The sequence below is a fragment of the Sceloporus occidentalis genome, unplaced genomic scaffold (genome assembly GCF_023333645.1).
Source record: "Sceloporus occidentalis isolate IW3139 unplaced genomic scaffold, rSceOcc1.0.p SCAF_12, whole genome shotgun sequence".
Classification (NCBI taxonomy): domain Eukaryota; kingdom Metazoa; phylum Chordata; class Lepidosauria; order Squamata; family Phrynosomatidae; genus Sceloporus; species Sceloporus occidentalis.
Window position 1 is genome coordinate 16,668,716 of NW_028316992.1, and position 22,553 is coordinate 16,691,268.

The 22,553-nt window shown below is 39.4% G+C and overlaps 1 protein-coding gene across 1 annotated transcript in view; it reads left to right on the forward strand.

Annotated features, from left to right (window-relative positions):
- The window catches only part of LOC149305337 (carbamoyl-phosphate synthase [ammonia], mitochondrial-like), a 184,732-nt gene that overhangs the window by 121,821 nt on the left and 40,358 nt on the right, over window positions 1–22,553 (forward strand). Inside the window, exons 22-27 of the mRNA XM_089477636.1 lie at window positions 8,359–8,500; window positions 11,842–11,907; window positions 14,676–14,739; window positions 16,435–16,616; window positions 19,074–19,268; window positions 21,932–21,999. Of these exons, the coding sequence (XP_089333762.1) occupies window positions 8,359–8,500; window positions 11,842–11,907; window positions 14,676–14,739; window positions 16,435–16,616; window positions 19,074–19,268; window positions 21,932–21,999 (717 nt within the window). The remainder of the gene's footprint in view (window positions 1–8,358; window positions 8,501–11,841; window positions 11,908–14,675; window positions 14,740–16,434; window positions 16,617–19,073; window positions 19,269–21,931; window positions 22,000–22,553) is intronic.

Here is a 22,553-nt window from a genome sequence, read left to right on the forward strand (position 1 = left end):
AGATTGGTTCTGACATTTCACAAGCAGTGGAATAAATTGTGATTATGGATTGGTTGGAAAGGCTTGTGAAGCACTTTGAACAAAGTCTGATAATACAGTTGTCCCTCTGTATCCACAGATTCTGTATCCCTGGATTCAAAGATCCATGGCTTGAATTTTTTTAAAAAAATAATAATTCCAAAAAGCAAGCCTTGATTTTACCATTTTATATAAGGGACATCATTTTACTATGCATTGCATATAGTGGGTTTTGAGCATCCACAAATTCTGGTATCCATGGGGCGTCTTGGGACCAAACCCCAGAGAATACCAAGGGTCTACTATAAAAATGATAATGTCAGATTTCCAACTCACCCCTCAAATCTGGGAAGACCTCAAAATCTGAGGAGAAATGCACATCAGGAGAACTTTGTTAGCATTTCTGCAGAACACATGATTGCAGAAAAGCCAAAGAGCAAGCATGGCACCCCATCAGAAGAGTTCTTTATGCTTATTATAATGTGAGTTAGAGACTCTCAGAACATGCCTCTGCTACTCTTTATGTTGCTCCCACTCCAGTTCTGTCTTATTTATGCACTGTTTAGCTCTGAGGCATTCATTGTAGATTCTTTAACTGAATCTCTCTATGTGACCTAAACCTAAAAAAATTATGGCAGTGCATGCTGAAAGAGAAGAGAGTCAGAGGATTGTTGTTAGTTTATATCTCCGACTACTTTAATGGGTCTTGACATATCCTGACAAGTCATCTTTTGAATAAGGTTCCTCTTGAGGAAAGTAGTTATAACCTGTCTCCTTGAGGCAAGGAGACAAACAATATTTGCCCCGATCTCATTACTGTAATTGCAGCTTATTCTAGTGCTTGTGAAATGTCAGAACCAATCGAGTAAACCAACATGAACCTCTGAGGAGCAAACTTGGCAGGGAGAAGAAAGGAGACAGAATGTTTTTCTTTTCTTTTCTTTTTTTATTCAGTCTGTCAGCTATTCTAGTTTAAAAATCAAACTGGACTGATAAAGAGAGAGCAATGTCAGGCCAGCTGCCGCCCTTTCTGTAGTTAGTATATGTCGGTGGGAACATGTTTGTATGACTATATGTATGTGTGTTCATGTGCCTATGTGTATTTGGCAAGGGGGGGGGGAATCACAAAATTGAATTTCTCCTCCCTTCCCAATAGTTTTGAAACCTCCAGGGGAAAAAAGATCTGCTGTTTGTAGGAAGGAGATTATATGTGCTTTTTCAGGTTGTACTGGGATAGACCGATCCCCCAGTTTACTTGTAAGGCTGGTACTAGCTTTATTTTCAGAAGAAACTCAAGCATGTCCCTGGTGAACTTTCTGGGAAGGTTTTCTACCTTGGTCCTTTCCTGCCCCTCTTCTCTCCTTTCTCCCATTATTGCATAGCAGTGTGCATGCATGCCTCTGTGCTCTGCTATGCTTGCTAAGTCTCAAGGCAGACTAGGCAAAAGATGATGGCATGAATAGTTGCTTCCTTAGCCAGTTCTTCGTTTTGTGGTCTGCCCCCATGCCCATTCAAAATATAAGACGTAAGAGAGAAAGAGACATGAGAGATGCCCTTGGGGGACCCATTGGTCCTGGTATTTCTTCAGCCGTGATGACTTCTGAAGCTCCCTTTCTCTTAAGTAAAATGTTGTGCATAAGGGAAGAAACTTCTGAAAGGGGTCATGGTTTTGTCCTACACAGAAATATAGGAACTTGCCTTTGACTAAGGCAAAGCATTGGGTCCACTTGCCCAAAACTATTGGTTGTGTCTGACAGTGGCTCTCCAAATGTTTCAGGTTGGAGTCTTTCAGTCCTTGCCAATGGATGCTGGGGGAAGCCCTGGCTGAGTCCTTCTCATTTATGATTCCAGGTGGACAGGTGGAACTCTGTCAAAGAGCATCCATAATATGACCAGCTAGGAAAAGATTTTGGAATCTTTTGGACTATAGTTTCAAAATCCCCAGTTAGTTATACAGTGTTTTTGATGTCCACTGGGATTTGTTTCTAGGATCCCCCATGGATACCAAACTCTGTGGATGCTCAAGTCCCATTAAATACAATGGCACAGTAAAATGATCTCTTATATAAAATGGCAAAATCAAATTTTTGGAATTTGTATATTTGAAAAAAATAATAATCTGAAGCTGTGGATGGTTGAATCTGTGGATAAGGAATCTGTAGATATGAAGCATTGATTGTACTTCAAAAAACAAATGATAAATATGCTGGAGATAATATAAGTTTGTGTTCCCTTAAACAACTGCATCAATTTTATACAAATTCAGCTATCTTCTTTATTATTGTTTATTATTAAAGTGTTGCGAGAATTATGTTACCACTCCTAGACCTGCTTCATAGAGATACAGTTCTTGGGATTCCCCCAGAGGAGGGAATAACTGTTGAATTATCGCCTTAGATTCCAGATTGGGAGAAAAGCAGGATATCTATCTATCTATCTATCTATCTATCTATCTATCTATCTATCTATCTATCTATCTAATAAATAATTTAAACAGGCTAGGTCTATAGTACGTGCATGCCCCATATAGGTGGTGTCCATAATGCAAAATACCTTGGCTGATGCTTGGTTGTGCATGTGGAAGCATCAGGGGGTGCCGTTGGTTCATATATGCTAAACAGATGCAAGTGTGCATTTTATCACTGGACGGCTTTCACATTTTCTACAGCGTCTTCCCCTTTCTGATATTAACTTTGAAAAGTCCTTCAGGAAGCTGGATACCTGATGGCATATTTGAGAGGTGCTTTCCAAGCACACACTCGCTTGGTATTACTCATGAGTTAGTGGATCAGATGAAAACCAGTCAAGTGGAAGAGAGGACCGTAGTGAAGTGTTTCTGACTCCCCCCGGTAATTGCCATGCTGCAGGCATTCCTTGAGTCAGTTAATAGATTTCCCCAGTTCCTCTGTGCCAGGTGAAAATTTCCTCATTAAGGGGAATTTATTCCATTTCCTTTTATCATTTATTATTGAAGAAGAAGCGTGAGTGGATGGAGTTTCAGAGATGACAGGGTAGAATTTTAAATATTACAAAAAAAAATGCACGCACAGCAGCAAAAACCTACACTGGAAACTAAAAATGGAGGGAGGGAAGGTGCAAAGGGAATTGCTTGTATTGTTTATAAACAGGAAAACACGGGAGAGTTCATTTTGTTAGGAAGTAAGCAGTGCCGCCTAACCATTAAATGATTATGGCAGTGCGTAAAAGGGTTGATTGTCTAGCTTGAAGACAATCCTCATCCCCCTCCCCTTTGCTCTAAAACTTCAAACTGTCATTTTGAGCAGGCAAATATTGGGAGTAGAACAGTATAAAAGACATTAATCATTGCCTCTTGGAATTTCAATGCTTCAAATTTAGCGGAAGGGTTGAATTGAGTGAATATGACCTTATGAAGATTTTTGAAGGGTATATGTGTGTTTGATACACACACACACACACACACACACGGCCCTCCTTATCCATGGATTTAGCATCCACAGATTCAACCATTTGAAAATATTCCCCCCTCCCACATGTACATATTCACTGTATGTGGTGTATACAGTGACCTCTTGGTATCCACTGAAAGTTGGTTCCAGGACCCCCCATGGATGCCAAAATCAGTGGATGCTTAGGACCCATTATATACATGGCATAGTAAAATAGAGTCCCTTATAAAAATAGCAAAATCAAGGTTTGTTTTGGGGAGTATATAATGTAATGTAATGAGATTTAAGCATCCACTGACTTTCCTACACAAAAATGTAGGAACTTGCATTTTACAATGATAAATAATTGGTCCCTCTATCTCCCCATTGTGAATTGTGACTGTTCCTCCAAGTGTTTCAGTTTGGAGTCTTTCCAGTGCTTGCCAGTGAATGCTGCAGACTGAACCTGTAACCTTGTGCACGGAAAGGATGTGCTTTACCAATACATTAGTGGCTCAATCCCTGGCATGTTTGGTAAAAAGGATCTGTGCAACAGGACAAGGCAACTTGCCTGAGGGTGGAGGACCACAACCAGTAGACAGGGAGGAAGATGGCCCAGTGATCTGACTGGATGTAAATGATATAAGGCAGGTGGGTATGCTTTGTTTCCTAGATATGGATATAATGCTACCGACTTTATCATAGTGAGAGACCATAGGCAATTTCACACTACACAATTATAGCAGTTTGATTCCTCTTTAACTGCCATGGCTGCACCTTATGTAGTCATGGGGTTTGTAGTTTTGGAAGGCACTAGAGTTGTCTGGCTAAGAATTCTAAATGCTCCAAATCCCAGGATTTCATAAGATGGAGCCATCAATCAAGCAGTGGGAATTCTCAATCTCAGAACATGGTAGCTGCTGTGTTTAAAAGCTACTATTCCTAGTTTACTAAGGTGACTGTGTAGATTCAAGTCTTAACTAAGCAGCATCTGCATGCTCTGGAACCCTAGAACGCATGGACGGCACCATCTTTATGCGGCGCCATCCATACAGGGCATGCGTGCATGATGCAAGTGTGGCGCTATGTCTGCACCTCTGGGAGCCGTGCTTCTGTCATGAATACATCACAGTGCGCCAGTGATGCACTGACCATGGTTTCCCTGTGCGTCAAGAAGAACACATTTTTTCTGGGTTCTTTTTGGTCTGGAGGGATGCTGCACAGTTTGACTGCTGCAGCGTCCCTCTGGAGGAAAACTGAGTGGTCTGGAGAGCCCCTATGTCTGGCCTTTCTAAGGTTAAGATTGATCCAGGCTAAGGATGGTTTTAGGATAGTCCAAGGTGAATCCAAAATTGTCCACATTGTCTGAGATGGTGACGCCTTTGCTTTCTGATGGTTGAATGTACATGAAATTTGTTTCATGCACAAAATTATAAAAAATATTATGTATAAAATAACCCTCAGGCTATGTGTATAAGGTGTATATGAAACACAAGTGAATGCCATGTTTAAACTTGGGTCCCATCTCCAAGTTATCTCATTAGGTGTATACAAATACAGTTGGCCCTTGGAACCTCTGGACTCCCTCCCCTCTTGCGAGTTCCAAAACCTGCACATATTCAAGCCCCATAGGCTTGAATGGAGTGAGTGCATGCAAGGCACGCCATAGGCGTGCACCCAATTGGCTTTAATGGTGGTTGCCCCTCTGCAGCTTTTCAAGTCCGCGCATCTGAAGACTTGGAGGGGCGACTGTATACAGATCAAACAGAACAGATCAAGCCAGAACTCACCCTAGAAGCCAAGATGACAAAACTGGGGCTATGGTACTTTGTTCACATCAAGAGAAGGAATAAATCATTAGAAAAGACAATAATGCTAGGAAAAGTAGAGGGAGTAGAAAGTAGGAAGATCACAGGTCCTGAACCTTCAGGACCTGAGCTGGGTGGTGGAGAAGAGGGAGTTCTGGAGATGACTCATTCACAGAGTCACCATGAATTGAAGTCACATTAACTGACTTCAACAACAACAAACAGCATACACAAATATTCCAAAATCTGAAAAATACCAAAATATAAACATTTCAGATTAGCGAGACTCAACCTGTATGCTCAATAGATTGCAAGCATCTGCTTCTGCTGCTTCCTCTTCCTCCTTGCCTTCTTTGTTCTCTTTGTCCTCTTCTTCTTCCATATATTTATATCTCACCCTATGTCATGGGGTCTAAGGGCAGCATTTAAGTAAAGTTAATTGAAAAAGTATAAAACAATTTAAAATTTAGAAACTAGAGACAGAAGATTTATTAGGGTGATGGGTAGGGGCAGTAGAAAAATCAGAACTTGTGGCAGGTGCTTAGTACAGAAGGACAAAGTGGAACTGAGAAGATGAAAAATGCATAAGGAGAGCCGGGAAGAAGCATTTAGTTCAGCAGAGAATGGCCAAAGATGGCAAAAGAGCAAGGCAGAAGAAGAACCAAGGTTTGATTGACAAAGTAACACAAATACAAATATAGACAGGCTTCTAATTATTTGCAGATGTTGGTTCATTAGGAAGAAATCATACAGAGCAGTGGCCTCTATATTTGACTTACAAATCGATACCAGCCTGAGGTAGTGTTCAGTTTGGGATGCTTCCCTACAGCCATGTGTAGGTATTCATATTTTTATTTTAAAAATTGGCTTTCTGGTTTTAGTATCTACAACGAACACAACAAAACATCATCAAATACAAGATTGCTCTTATGAGAGGGTGGTGATGATGACAAATCGGATAAAAATGTAGGATACCAACTAACCAAAATTAAGCACTCTGGTGAAACAAAATTAAACGCATTAGTAACCTATTAATATTGATTGCATTAATACGGTTTCTAATTTTCCAGGATATTTTGCTTCAGATTCCTCCACTTGCTGACAGTCACACTGTGACTGCCTTTTGGATTTACACACCTGCTAGAAGACATGTGTGTACTTGGCTTTTGATAACTTATTTTCTTAAATTAATTTTTATTAAAGTTTCAAATACAAACATTTTATACACATATACAAACAATATCAAACTAATCATTACCTATAAACAAATCTAGTTCCCTCCTATCTATTATTACTTATACTCACATCCAGCCCATCCACATACTTTAAAATCAATCTCACTAGTTAAAGAGATTCTTTACTCAAAATATCCTGAGTCTGTTATAGCAACTTCCTTTACAAACTATATACATCTTTATTCTTTTACCTCATATTTCTGATTTCTTTGCTGTTCTAACATTAAATATTCTTCCTATATTGTCCAGTCATTCCTATTTGTCTCTTAATTTCCCCCAATATCATTGTGCTTTTTCCTCATGTATCTCCAGAATATACATTCTTCTATTTTCCCCTATTTAACTTACTTTAAACTTCCCAATTCTGGCCAATTCTTTGTTCAATGATTTCTTAACAAGTTCCACTCATTTTCCAATTTATTATTATTATTATTAAACTTTATTTATAAAGCGCTGTAAATTTACACAGCGCTGTACATACAATCTTTTTAATTAGACGGTTTATTGTCTTTTTCACTTTTTAACAAGGAGGTCAATGTATCTAAATCCATCATCTCTTTCATCTTTATCAACCAGTCCTTGAATTTTGGAGTATTTGCTTTCTTCCAATGGGATGCATACAATATTCTTGCAGGAGTCACCATGTATAAAATTATTTTCCTGTATTTTTGTTCTATAGTAAAGTTAATAACATTAGTCATATTTAACAACTACAATTCTGGACAAAAAGGAATTTGTGTATTGAAAACTTCTAGAATTTGGCCCTGTATTTCCCTACATTCCCACCACATATGTATAAATGATCCGTTTTTTTGGTTCCACACTTCCAATAATTATTATTACCACTAATAGACATTGAATTCAATCATGTTGGTGTTAGGTACCAACAGTGGTACATTTTCAAGAAATTTTCTTTCAGATTTTGACATAATGTGTAGTTATTAGATATTTTATGTGTTATCTCTCAAATTTCTAAATCAATTTCCCCGCAGATCTCTTGCCCAATTATTTACTGTATCATTCACTCTTGGCTTGTTCCCACCCTATATGAATTTTGTTAGGGTTTTTTTTTTTTTTTGCCATACATTGAAGCATTTTTCGTTTATAATAATCGGAAGATTTTGAAATATGTACATTAATTTGGGGAGTATGCTCACTTTAATAGTGGCTATTCTTTCCATAGATGAAAGTTACAATTTTGACCATTTAACTAAATCTAATTTAATTTCCTTCTGTATTTTAATATAATTATTTTCAAATAAGTCTGTATTTCCTTTTGTTATATATATTCCTAGGTACCTAAGTCCAAAACACACTGCAGAAATAATCTAGTTTGAGGTCAATGCTGGGGAATTCTAGGAACTGTAGTTTTGGGGGACCTTGAGCCTTCTCTGTCAGAGATAGCTCTGGTGCCAAAGGAAACTACAGTTCCCAGGATCCCATGACAGTAAGCCAGGGCAGTGCAGTATGTTTTGGACCTTAGTTTTTCCCGTAATTTATATCCTGATTTCCTTATTATTTCTCTTTTTTCTTCCTATTTTATATATTTTTCTTAATATTACTGTTTTGTCTGGGTTAACCCTGAAGCCTGGTGTCTTCCAAATTCACTAAGAAACTCCTTCAATTTATCAACTGAATACAGTGGATTTTCCAAAAAGACCACATTGTTGTCCGTGAATTCTTATCTTATCTGTTTTCTGTGGGGCCCAGAAGTATGCTGATGATTCCCTAATACTAGGCAGTTGGATTCATATGTAGTGAATATGAGCCTCAAATGCCTTCCTATCTCTTTTTTCCCTGTCCACATTTTTCTCCATGAGTTCAAACAACAACTGAGAGGCGCATGAAATCTACTGTGTCCATAATAAATTCTTCTGATGTTCCTCCCAGGGAAACCATTCCAGAGGAAAGCCTGAGGAGAGCCAAGCAGATTGGCTTCTCAGATAAGCAGATCGGAAAATGTCTGGGAATATCTGAAGCACAGAGCAGGGAACTGAGGCTGAAGAAGAACGTAACACCTTGGGTAAAACAGGTACAACTATGCCAGCTTCCAGTAATATGATGCTGTGGTCTAAACATTCAAGGCAGAAATGAAAGTAAACAAGAGTAGAGCAGTTTCATAACCATGAAAATTAACCTTGCTAGAGAGGCAAGCAACATTGTTCCCAATACACGTTTAGAGTGTAAAATGCTAGAGAGAGGATTCATTCCATAAAAAGTAGCTCCAGGAAGCCAGGCTGCTATTTCTGAGTCTTCACTGGAGATAGGCAATAATATTTAGGAACTGTTACATTTGCTAAGTTCATCTTCAGAACACTTGCAAAAAGTTACTTTTTTGGGATTGCAGTTCTCAGAATTGACCGTCTGGTGAAGGATTATGTGAACTGTGACCTAAAAAGGGAACTTTTTTGTGTTCTGCCTGTTTCTTTTCTAGGTATTAATTTTCTCTAAGACAGGAGTGGAACTCATGTAATCCACAGATTGCAAATGACCCTTGGGGAGGCCTTAGAAATGAAATTATCTGTGGCTATCTGAATTTTCACAAGAAAATTCTATGGCTGGGCAGATTACAGGACTTCAAATTTCCAAGTTGCTTATGAGAAAGCCTGCCCAGTAATGTAACATAAAAGGTTTCTTTTCACTTCATGTACAAGCAAGTCTGGTTCCTCCAGTCTGTTTTTGGATGAAACTACTACTTCTTCCTTCTGTTTTGAGGAGAGAAGTATAAAATGTTGGAAAGTGTGTTGACCCATCACGTGGGATGACCATGAAACGTGAGGCTCTTTTTGTCTGTCTCTAAGCAATAAATTTTTATAGGCTAATACTTTATTCTAAGTGTCCCATCATTGCAAGTTCATTTGGTATTCATTGTGATAGCGCTGAACGCATAAGTTCATCTGGTATTCATGACAATGTCACAATTGCTTTCATAGGTGGTCCATAGTCATTTTGCTGTTTCATTAAAGAATGTTGATAAGAAGGTTCTGCCAGCTGTCATTTCTCCATTCTTCTTTTAAGGAGACCAGCGACTGCTTCCATACCCTGAAAGCCTACTGTTGAAGCTGCGATTCCCCCACCCCACACTTTTTGCTGTCTTTCATATCTGCTGCTCTAGAGTGTATCCACACTACCCACTGATAATACTTTGATACCACTTTCCAAGGCTGTATCCTATACTACATTCTATTGGCCCTTGGTATTTCCTGCCAGAGAGCAATAAAGCGCTGGTTCAGGTAGAGTGGACTAGAGAATTCAGGCCTCATTCCTGCTGGGCATTTAATTTGGGTTGTGAGTCAAGTTCACTCTGGATTGAGAAATCGATTCATCGAAGTCATCGTTCCCACTACAAAGCACATGCATTCGGTTTTTCTTGACCTATGTTCCTAGTTCAAAGTACTTTACCAAATGACAAATCCCAGATTCCCATGGGATGGAGCCAAGGTAATTAAAGTGGCACCAAATAGCTTTAATTCTGCAATGTTTTGTGGTGCTTTGCACTAACAGAATGAGAGTATGTGTTGCCACCCCTCTAGCTGAATGACCAGTGACAGTCTATCCTTTGAAAGTGCATTCTTTTTGTGAGAGAAAAGAATGTGTTTCTTCTGGACTGTTTCAGCCTTAAAAAAAGTAGTGGAGAGATGGACTAACTGATTTATTTCAGCATGAGCTTTTGTGGATTTCAGCTGAGTCCATGAAAGCTCATACTAAAATAAATAAGTTAGTCTTAAAAGATCTGCTAGATTACTTCTCCTTGCCCCTTCCATTTTATAGAAGACTCTTGGTTAATTATATTGCATAGTCACTGAAATTTGGCTATGCATACTTGGATTTTTGATTTTATGAATGTGGACATCAGGCCCTTATTGAAAGCCCCCTCAGTTTGCTATGTGGTATGATTGGTTGTTACATGCACAAGTACAAAAACACCCACCCATTTTCCCATTTGTGCAGAACTTGTTATGCAGGTCTTTGGATCCTGGCTGTTATAATACCTCATTGTGTAGATATATGGTATAGGTTTTTCTTTTTGAAGTGGATCTAAGATAACATGTTGCAGGATGGAGTGCTGCTGTTTTGGAGTTATAGCTGGCCATACCCTCCCCAGATGCTTCATTCCGTTCTCAGTTCTCTGGGTGTTTCTTTCCCCATCCCTAACAGTCATCTTAGATTCTGTCCACAGTTATCATGGAGCCATTTCAGCTCTGCCCTCCCTAGGGGGATGTTTTGTACTCCTACAAATATAGTGTCTAGATCAGTGGAAGCTTATCCTCCCAATTCCTTGTAGTGAAAGTATTCCCCAATTGACTATGTTGTATATATATCCTTCGATTTTAATATTGTTGAATTGCATGTTTTTAGATAATTATGTTGGATTGAAAATTGTATTATTGTTTTTAATCTGCTTTTATTGTATCATGACATTGGTCATATTTTATCTGTTGTCCACTGCTTTGATCTACAAGGAAAAGCGGTATATAAATAAACAATTTATTATTTATTTATTAATAGTGCCACTGTATTCTGCTTTGGTCAGGCCCCACCTGGAATATTGTGTCCAGTTCTGGGCACCATAATTTAAAAAGAATGTTGAGAAACTGGAGCGTGTCCAAAGGAGGGCAACTAAAATGGTGAAGGGTCTGGAAACCATGCCCTATGAGGAATGACTTAGGAAGCTGGGGATGTTTAGCCTGGAGAAGAGAAGGATAAGAAGTGATATGATAGCCCTGTTTAAATATTTGAAGGGATGTCATATTGAGGAGGGAGCAAGCTTGTTTTCTGCTGCTCCAGAGACTAGGACCCGGAGCAATGGATGCAAGCTCCAGGAAAAGAGATTCCAGCTCAACATTAGGATGAACTTCCTGACAGTAAGGACTGTTTGACTGTGGAACACACTCACTCAGAGAGTGATGGAATCTCCCTCCTTGGAGGTCTTTAAGCAGAGGCTGGATGGCCATCTGTTGGGGATGCTTTGACTGAGAGTTCCTGCCTGGCAGGGGGTTGGACTGGATGGCCCTTGTGGTCTCTTCCAACCCTCTGATTCTATGATTCGATAAAAACTTATTCTATGATTCTATGCAAAGCTTGGGGTTTTCCACAGTCTGTGATACCCTCCCTCTTGTGTATAGATGGCAACATTGTAGATATACAGGTAGTGCAACTCAGAATGAATCCCTTGCTAGTGTATGGGATGGGATGAATATGTTGAATAACATTCTTTTGATGGCAATTAGTCCATTGCTTCTAAGTAACTGGGCAAGGGTGGGACAGAAACCACTGAACCCGGAGAAGGACAAAATGGAAAGTAACAGTGAAGCATGAGATCTTGATAAATGGGTTGTATTCACGATGACCATTTCTCCTCTGCCTCTACAGATTGACACACTGGCAGGAGAATACCCTGCTGTAACTAATTATCTCTATGTCACTTATAATGGCCAGGTAAGTACTGTCATTTACTACAGTATAGCTACAGCATATTATGGTGTATTTTCCTCTATTAGCATCTATTGACCTTGCAACTCAGATTCATTCACTTTGGAGACAGGTATGGTTTAGAGCAGCTGGCAGAGGCATAATCCCACTGGAATACAGGTGGAAATGTTTTTCTGCTATTGTTACTGAGAAAGTGAAAGTGTAGCTTGGAGCGTTTAAAGTCCTTTTGAGCCAGCATAGCAAAGATACAAGCAGTGAGAATTTTGCCACAGTTTTGTTCCCCAATTCCCAACATGTATGAACAACCAATATACAGCCTTCGCTCTTTACCATGGAGTGCGACTGGAAGTTTTCCTTGACTTTTTTTTTTTCAGTGTGAGATTTTCTTTCCTTGTGAAATATAACTTCAGTACCAAATTCAGTTTGCATAGTGCAATACATTGTGAGCACAATGGGTAGCTCTGCCCGATCTCATTTCATACCACTTATTGACAATGAATTGTTTAATGTCAAATGCCGAACCCTTCTTCTCCCCACCAGCAATTTATAGAAACCAATCCCAAATAGCTGATTGTTTTGTTTGTACTGATGCAGCACTGGTAGAAACAGGTAACTGTGGGCAGATTGTTAAAAATTACGTTTTGGACTACAACTCCCAGTATCTCTCAGCCAGCACAGGGTAGGGGATGCTGGGACTTGTTATAAAAAAACTAACCTTTTCCAGGGTCTGGGATAAGAGTATGCAGAGGAGAGAACTGTGGTTTAGGACGGCATCAACCTATTGAGTAATAATAAAATCTCATTGGTGAAATTGAGAGTCCTGCTGTTGGTGTGCCATTGAGGTTTAAACTATTAACTGAAAGTGCCAGCAATGGATAATGTCAAATCACTGGGATTTATCTTTGCAAGACATTGAAGACAAATGAATTGGCTGTTGTTATTGTTGTTAACTGCTTTCAGATCCATATCTGTTAGTGGTTGTTTGGGTAGAAGGTATTTAAGCAGACAAAACCAGGAAGACCACTTGTGAGCACCATGCTTAGCTGAAGTAGCTGTGAATCCTAAACTTCAAACTATAGGGAATGAATGAAATATCATTAGAGGCCCCATGGTTCATAAGGAATATTCTCAGACAGACATGATGAAACCATTTATTTTTAAAAATTCCTGAAGTATTGAATATGATTAGCTTGAGCCAAGGACAGTGCAAATGACTGTTGATTTACCTGTGATGTTTGACATTTTCTTAATCTACTGAGATATTAGAAGAAATGGATCAATCATCAAGGGTGGATATCTATTCACATGGGAGGACCCATAGATACGTAGTAGAACACATGCATTGCCCAAATAAGTTCCTGGATGAAATTCTCATTAAATGATATTTGGAAAGAGTGCTTAGACTCAGCTCTGCTAAGCTAGTTTTAGGTTGCAGCCTGGGAATAAATCTTTATTGGATTGATTGGAGTTTACTTCTGAGAAGACTTGCAAGTCTGGCTCATAATGAGGAAGCTTCAAATATTTGACTCATAGAGAGACAGTTTCAGGTTTTCATAAATGGCTGAAGTATGCCTCCTCAGTTTAGTTTAATCAAACAATATGTTCAGTCCTTTTGCAACCCCACCATGGGTTGGCTGTTGGAGGACTACTTTCCCTGGAGACTAGGATGTAAGAGTGACTGGTGTATGCATTTCTGTTTGGACCCATTACAATCTAGAAACGTGCGACACCGCCATTTTTAAAGGGGAAAAATGAAGAGTAGGATAATAGCAAGAATGGAGAAGCACTTTATGCCCATGAGCTGGTTTCAGTTGGCAGGATATTCTAAGGGGAAAGGACATTCAGGGGTGATTGGGGCCAAAGACAAAAAAGTGGGACCAAAATGCCACTTTTTTGGATCTTATAGGGATCCTGTATGAAAGTTGGAAAACACTGAATGCTGATTTTATAACAAAGGAAGGGCATGTCCCCTTAGAAAAATCCAAAAGGTCAAATTGGTACCCTAGGAGGGCAAGCTCTACTACTCCTGAAGTATAAAATCTTCTGCCAAGTTACAGTGTACCTTTCATACTTGAACAAGACTTTCTTTTCCAGTATATTCCAACACCAGTTGAATGTGACTGGGTCAAAATACTTTGGGGGGGATGGATGAAAGTTTTCCATGCCTACCAACACATGGCCATTACTAGTTAAACTGGACCCTTTGCAATGTCTGCCTGCTATGTAGCTGTGGCCATTGGTCAGCTGAATCTGTCTTCATAAATCTTTAGGTATAGTTCTTTCTTACAGGTCCAGATTCAGAAGCACAGTAGATAGATGAATCACAAACCCTGATCTAAGGTCACAGAGTGTGGCATCTTAGAAGGTGTCTTTTAATTGAAAACATTCATTATGGCTACATTATTTTGTAAGGTAGCATTAATCACTGGTGAGATTAAAATGCTGTTTTAAACCTGTATATTCCCTCCTTTATTATGTGATTATTCATTCCATTCCATTTCAACAAGACACAAAATGTGTGTCACAACAGTGCATCAGCATCTTTCAAATGCTTCTGTAATTAAGGTGAAACAGCTTCTAAACCACCCAAACAAAAACCTGCTTATTTCTGGGTGGTGTTAAAGTAAGGTAAATGAGGTCAAACTGAAGCCCCGAGAGTCTATTTTCTGGAGGGAAAAAAACAACTATGTGGCATAGATGGTTTATTCTCATGAGCACAGTGTATGCTGTTGAGAGTAATATCCAATGACTTCTCTTACTGTGTTCTATTTCAGGAGCATGATGTAAAATTTGATGACCATGGAATGATGGTGTTGGGCTGTGGACCGTATCACATAGGTAAATCTTGCTTATAGTTCCTCTTGCCTTTTCCCAGTTTAGCTTCTCCTTTGAAAGTCCTTTTGCTTTGTTTGGTATGCTTCTTCTATAATAGCTTTTCATGGTATACTAGAATTTCTCATGCAAAACCTGTATTATTTGACTGAACATTTCATTTTGTAATTTTGGAACTAAAGATTACACTTTTCAGCTAAAGAGTTCAAAATCTAGGAAGGGTCACAGAGAAGAGGATTAAGGGTTTTATTCCCTTTCACTTCCTTGACTTTGGGAGCAGTTCCCCACCTTAATAGTGATTGTATTACTTTGATATTTGTGACTACCAGTGTGAATATTGTTATGAATAGCCAGAATTGCTAGCCAGAATTCTGTATGTATGTTATATCTTCATAAGTGGATTTAGGTATGTGGAAAATAGGAAGGTGCAGTTGCATAGTGTGCATATCCAGTGGAAGGCAATTGATACATTATTACACAGGAATGGTTCTTTCTTCAAAACTGGCTGTCATAGGGGAATGGCTTGGAGACTCCTGGTGGTATTGGCGGTGTTCTGTGCGGTAACAGCCGTTCTCATCCGTTCTGTGCCAATCCTATCCTGTACCCAGAATGGTCTGGAAATGGCATGTGATAAACTTATTATGTTAAGCACAAGGTGATATAGGATTCTGGCATTTATTTAAAAATTGTGATTCAATGCAGTAGGCTTTTTCTTGGACTTCATGTGTGTTCAATGGATAAGTGGAGTGGGGATGACAGTGCCTCTGGTGGATCCACCTGTGGCTTCCTTGCACTGGGCAGATAATGAGAATAGACTGTATGTGCCCATGGGGCATTTGCACCTTCTGTCAAATGTATTAGGTTGGATGTATTAAGTCAGGACCATAAGTCATGAATACCTTCAGTTCAATGGATGAAAGCACAGGCCTTGTGAGATAACAGCAGGGGTGTTGCCATGGGGGGTGAAACAAAAATGAAGGCCCATTCATGAATAAAATTTTGCTGCAGCCTCCAAACTTCTAGCATTGGAAAAGGTGAGCTCTTGAAAACTATTCACACCTAGATCACTTTCATGTGCTGTATTTGCATTTTTTGGGGTAACTTTGCTTTCCCCCTTTTTTTCGGATGCTTTAAGTCTACTCCTAAATGCTCAGATGAAGTTCTAAGTTACTGCAATGCTAGAAATGTGGAGACTGAAGAAAAATTTAATGGGGGGGGGGAATAATTTTTATTTATGGGAGCAATGCTTTCATTTTGCCAGATCCCCTGTAGCTTAAAGGTAAAGGTTTCCCCTTTGACAAGGTTGTCAAGTCTTGTCTGACTGTAGGAACCCCTGTAGCTATATCCTTGGATTATAATTTCAACCCATTGCTTCAAATCTTGACACCTTGAGACTCTGTTAGCAATGATTTAGGCACCATAGATGAACATTTTCTCAGTACCCCCAATGCCAATGGGTCTTGGATCCATGTATGTTATATCTTCATAATCAAAAACTAGTCCTGAGAATGTGCTGTTAAGAGGATCCATTAATCCTTCAGTACTTCTCTTCTGGGAGCTGGCATGTTTAGAAATGCTGCCCCTGTATTGGTACGGTTTAGATTCCTTTTCCTGACCTTGACACATGTCACTGCCCGTAAGTGTTCCCTGCAGTGTGCTGTCCTTTTAAAATTCCACTTCACTTTGTCTCTGTCTTGGCAGGGAGCAGTGTGGAGTTTGATTGGTGTGCCGTTTCTTGCATCCGCACATTGCGTCAGCTTTGCAAAAAGACAGTTGTAGTGAACTGCAACCCTGAGACAGTGAGCACTGATTTTGATGAGTGTGACAGGCTCTACTTTGATGAACTGTCACTGGAGAGGATCCTGGACATCTACCAACAAGAGGTAAAATAAGAATAAGAATTTTGAAAAACTGAAATTGCCTCAAAAGGCTAAAAACCAAGGCTCCATAATAGAAGCCAAGCCCGTTACAAAGTCAGCCTCATTGCTGCCTTTGACTGGGAACTTCCAAAAGCTACTTTCTTTCGACCCTGGCATTACATTTTATATGGCATTGCTGATCCTACCAAGTACTCAGTCATCATGAATGGCAAATAAATGTAGCTTCCCCTGCCTCCAAATATGACATATTGTACAATATTTACAAGCTGATTGAATTTATTCCACAGTTATTTATGGCTCAAATTGTCCTGCCCTTGGCGAGCTTAATTTTAACCTGTGATTGTGGAACCAATTACACACATGCTTAATTTTATGTATGTGGACAACGCCACTGAAGCTAGAATGATTTTTAAAATGCTAAACATAATTGTAAGAGCATCTGTTGTGTGTAGTATTACAGTAACTTTCATGGGATGATCTGACAATGCTGGCTACAGGGAGCACACAACTCTCTTGTTGCAACAGCTCCATTGACTGTTGGTCCATTTCCAGGCACAATTCAAAGTGCTGGTTTTGGTCTCTAAAGCCCTATATGATTTGGGACCAGGTCATTTGAAGGACCATATCTCCCTTTATGAGCCCACTAGAGCATGGAGATCATCCGGAGAAGGTCTCACAACCTTCTCAGGCTTGTTTGATGGGAACAAGGGAGAGGGCCTTCTTGGTGGCTGCTCCCAGACTTTGGAATGCCCTCTCCAGAGAGGCCAGGCTCGCTGCATCCCTGCTTTCCTTTTGGGGGCAGATAGAATCATCCAACTGGAAGAACCGCAAGGGCCATCCAGTCCAATGCCTTGACATGCAGGAAATCACAATCAAAGCATCCTCGACAGGTGGCCATCCAGCCTCTGTTTAAAGACCTCCAAAGAAGGAGACTCCACCACACTGAAAACATTTTTGTGCCCTCAGAATTTTTAAAGTGTTATGTAATTGTTTTAACTTATTAAATTATTTATGTTTTAAAACTTCATGCTTTTTTTTAGTGCTTTTGTATAATTTTTAAATTGCACTGTTTTGAATATGATGTTAGACACCTTGGGACCCTACATTGGGAGAATGGTGGGATATAAGTAAATATATTACTACTACTACAACTACTACTGCTGCTACTACTAATGTTTGTAGTAATTTTTGAGCTCTCTGTCCTGAATAAGGGATATTCAGCCTCTTCATACTGAAATTGAATGTAAACGCCTGAAACATTTTATCAACACACCTTGTTGAAAAATAGTTAGAAGCCTGATCCTGTTTCCTACATGGGCAAGCCAGCATGAATTATAATCCAGTTAATAGCAAGTGTATACATACGTTCTTTGTCATCAACAAAATGAAGAGAAACCTTCCAACTGGACAACCTAACAACTTCTTGTTCTGATTAAGGAAGACAAAAATTGTACCTCTCAAACCATAGACTTGCCATGTCAGACAAGTCAGATAGTGCTCCTTGATCACCCTGGAGCTGATTGGATAGCAGGTGTGCCATTCTGATAATTTTATTTGCAAGGGACAAAACAAGTAATTTTAAGTATTTTCTTCCTGCTGCTAGGGGGAAAAAAGCACAATTTTAGAAGACTAATTGCAGTTTGGGAAATTCACATGTTGATTTTTTGTTTGTTTATTTTGTACAGAAGATAGCGTATTCTGCACAGAGAATGATACTGTTATGATTACGTTGTTTCCTGTCCAGAAAATAATGTTGTTGTTGTGTGTTTTTTTGCTGTGGAGAAATGTAGTCAATGACTTATTCTGCACAAAATTTGCATACGGTTCCCCCCCTGCCCCACAGAAAACAGCACTTTCTGCATATGTGATAGCAGTTTCTGCACAGAAAATATTTATATCCAAAAACCTATGTGTAGGTTTTGTGAAGGATGAGCTGCTAAGATTCTTGTCAGTTCAGTCCAGAATTATGTTCATCAGGGTCTCATGACCATGAAGAGTTACATTTCTGACCATTCTGGGGAGTATTTAAAATCTTTCCTTCTCTACTGGAGCATCATGATGACTAACTTTGACAACCACAATTGTTGAGCATCATTCTTCAGTTCCATAGTATCCCAAAAGGTGCTTTTCTGGATATCTCAACCTGTTGGATAATCTATTTACAGGTTGCAAGGGACTGCTGTCATAGCCCTTCTGGCAGCAGTCTCTTGGGTGAAAACCAAGCAGTCTTGTTTTTGGGAATGTACATTTTAACTGTAAGCTGCCCTGATAGAGGGGCCGGATATAAATTATTATTATTATTAGTATTAGTATTAGTATAGTATTAGTATTAGTATTAGTATTCTCTAGTACCAGGTTATTCTCATTCTTTTGTTTCATGCCTGGTTACAGTTCATGAACTGCCATGTGATCGCAAGTATTTTTTCCCTGCCTTTAAATACATCCTCTCATTTCCTGTAGGCATGTGATGGCTGCATCATCTCTGTAGGTGGACAGATTCCAAATAACCTGGCTGTGCCACTCTACAAAAATGGGGTCAAAATTATGGGTACAAACCCTCTGCAAGTTGACCGGGCAGAAGACCGCTCTGTATTTTCAGCTGTTCTGGATGAGTTACAGGTGCCTCAGGCACCCTGGAAAGCAGTTAATTCCTTGGTATGTGGACATACGTATAATCATTGCTTAGTAAAATTGGCTTAAAACAACAGTGACAATTTCAGTTTGTCTGTCTATTCCTAGAGTTTTGTGGGATATTTAGCCTTCTCTGTCAGAGAGCTCTGGTGCCACAACAAATTACACTTCTCAGAGTTGCATAGCATCAAAGTGGGGTTAAACTGGATTATTTCAGCAGGGCGGAGCAGCCTCAGAGATGTCTGGTGCCACAACAAATTCCAGGGTTCTATAGCACTGAGCTATGGATGTTAAAGTGGTGTCAAACGGAATTATTTTTTCAGTGGAGATGTAGTCACTGTCACTGGAACCAGTGACATAAAATGCAACACTGGGTCTTGAGTTGAAGAAAACTGTTTCCACTTGTTGCACAGTAGCTTCAGTTACAGGAACTGTGGTTTCTGGAATTCCAAGCTTCTTAGCTAACTTTGAGGCATAGATGGATCTATTGCTGGACTCTGTTAATTTCCCATGAAGCTGTATCTCTGCATCAGTCTGGGCTGCCTCCCCCCCCCCCCCTAAAAATAATCCAAACGAAAGTCACATTTAAATATAAAGACTTCCCTCCATGAAATGCAGATTTTTGTATTTTATTTCTCCTACAAATCATGATGTATATTCCACTTTAATATATACATTTTATACCCTTTTTGGTGCAGTTTTGAGCTTTTTAGAACTGTATTAAAATAGGGAAATGTGTAAATCAAAGAGGCTTATCACATTTGTTATTAAATCGATTTACCTCTATCCAGTTTAACGCTGAATTTGGGTGGAATCCTGATCTTATCAGATGCTTTTTGCTGCTGATTCTGCCACCCAAATACAGCCCGGGCCCATCCCCACTTCCAGAGCCACTCTGCTGGCCATTTTCTTAAGTCTGAAAACAGCCGGATCAAAAAAGATCCAGGAGGAGCAGCTTTGGAAGTGGGGATGGACCTGGGTTCTATTCGGGTGGCAGATTTGGTAGCAAAGAAGTCTGATAAGATCAGGTTGCTGCCTGAATTCAGCTTTAAACCAGATAGAGGCAAATCAATTCAATAAGCAATATCATAAGCCTCTAAAGTTTGTCTCTGGTTGGATTCATGCACTGGTATGAGAAATACATATCAGCTTACCATATCAGACCTCAGTACAGATCTACCTCTTGAGTGCTTCTTACACCACTTTGTTTCCAGCATGTTCACTTCCTGAAAACTAGTGACCCACTCAGAAAATGCTTTTAGCTTTAATTTCCTATGGCCTTACAATATGACTATTATTACAGAGGTACTGTCTTCAGTGGACTTAATTTTTGCAAGATCTGAGTTTTGTGTGTTTCTATAGAGCAAAGTAATTTACCTTTTATTGGTTTCCCATTCTAAAACCTAAGGTTCAAATTACTTGTTAAAAGGAACTCTACCATTGCCTTTTCTATTTCCCCCCCAAAATCCAAAACACACTTAAACAACCTGCGTAATGAAGAAGGAGAAAGAGCCAGATTAACTCTTCCCTTCTGTTAATTTAATTGTTCAGAACAAAATGACTGTTCCAAACTTGTATTTTTTTAAAAACCTGATCTTAGACATTTTAAAAAAGGACTTCATTATGCAGGAAACCTCTAGCCATCAGCAATGTTTTTTTTGTGATGTTGTTGTATCACACATTTATGCCTTCAAATCAACTCTGACTTATGGCAACCCCGTCGCAGGGTTTTCCTGGCCAGAGTGATTCATAGGGGGTTTAATATTTCCTCCCTGTAAGGCTGAGAGTATGTAACTTGTTTAAGGTTGCCTATTGGGCTTCCCTGTCTGAGACAGGATTCAAACTCTGGTCTCCTGGAGTCTTATTCTAGCATTCAAACCACTACATCATGCTGGCTCCTTTATTTTTTATTTTTATGAAGAAAAATACTTAGAAAATGGCCTAAAATTGGAGATGAAAAACACATAAATGCCCCATGAAAGCATTTCAGCTCTCTAAATGTAGCAAGAAAAAGTGATTTGTTACGCACGCACACACACACCTATTAGCAAAGCTTTCATTGCCCCCAGAAAGAAGTGTGTTACCGGTAACATGATATTTCCAAACTCTGCTTTTAACTTGTTGGTTAAACAAGAAAGATCAGAGGAGAAAAATTAAGTACCCCCCCCCCCCCCCCGTTGCCTTCTGTCTGTTCAAATGTAGCTTCCACAGTTTGGTTTGGGTTCCCCCCTCTTTTTAAAGAGGAAAACACAGAAAGGCTAAATCATAGTATTTCACATAAAGTGCAGTTTGAGCTCCAGTGGGGTAGAAAACATGGGAGGCTCCCAGAAATCTTCTTAGTGCTGCCATTTTGAAAGCATCAGGGACGAGTTGCAGCATCAATGGGATAGAGCAGAGAAGCCAAGATTGTTCAGATAATGTATTGACTCACTGAATGCTGGACTGGCTACATAACAATAAGTGAGTGCTGGCCTTTAAAGGGGGTTGGGGCATCAGGCCGAAACAATATGTTTAGCAGCCACACCCCAGCATTATGATTTTGCAAGACTTCTTTCCTGAGCTACTTTTTGATGTTACTTGATCTCTTATTCAGGGAAATTAGGAAATTCTCATCCTCATTTTTCAATCCCCTGCAAAATGAAAGTGAATTTATGTCAACAGTAGGTTGATCTTTTCATAATTTTCAGGAGGATGCTGTTGAATTTGCAAACGTTGTTGGCTACCCATGCTTGTTGAGACCTTCTTATGTTTTGAGGTAAGTCTTATTTTTCCGTATCAGCTGAACCTTCTGCATTGCCTGAATAAACTGTCAAATGAGAGGATTTAAAGTACTGATAATCCACATATGGAAGGTATGCAATTTTCAGATCTAGCAATTGGACTCAGGTGGATAAAGAGACAACAAAGAAGGATTTGTCCTTGTTGGGCACTTTGTAACTGAGGTCAAGACACGCCTTTATGATTTAACGTTATGTTTAGAATGTCAAATCAGTGTTGATCTTAGTCATTTTGTAATTAGGCATAATGTTTTTTCCTTCTGTCCCCATTACCCAGTCATAAGCCAGAGCCTGAAAATAACTAACTCTGAAACACTACTAGTAACATCTTATTTTTTCTCTCTCTTACTCTCCACCGTGATGATGTGCTATTGTTATAAAGTAATACAGTGACCTAGTTTTATGTGGTGTTGTTATTTCTGGTGACAAATAATTATTATTTGTTGCTTCAAACTGTTACTTTTGGAGAGCACTAAGGTGATTTGGGGAGGGAAGATTAGGGGACAATTTATTTATATTTAGTATTGGGTTC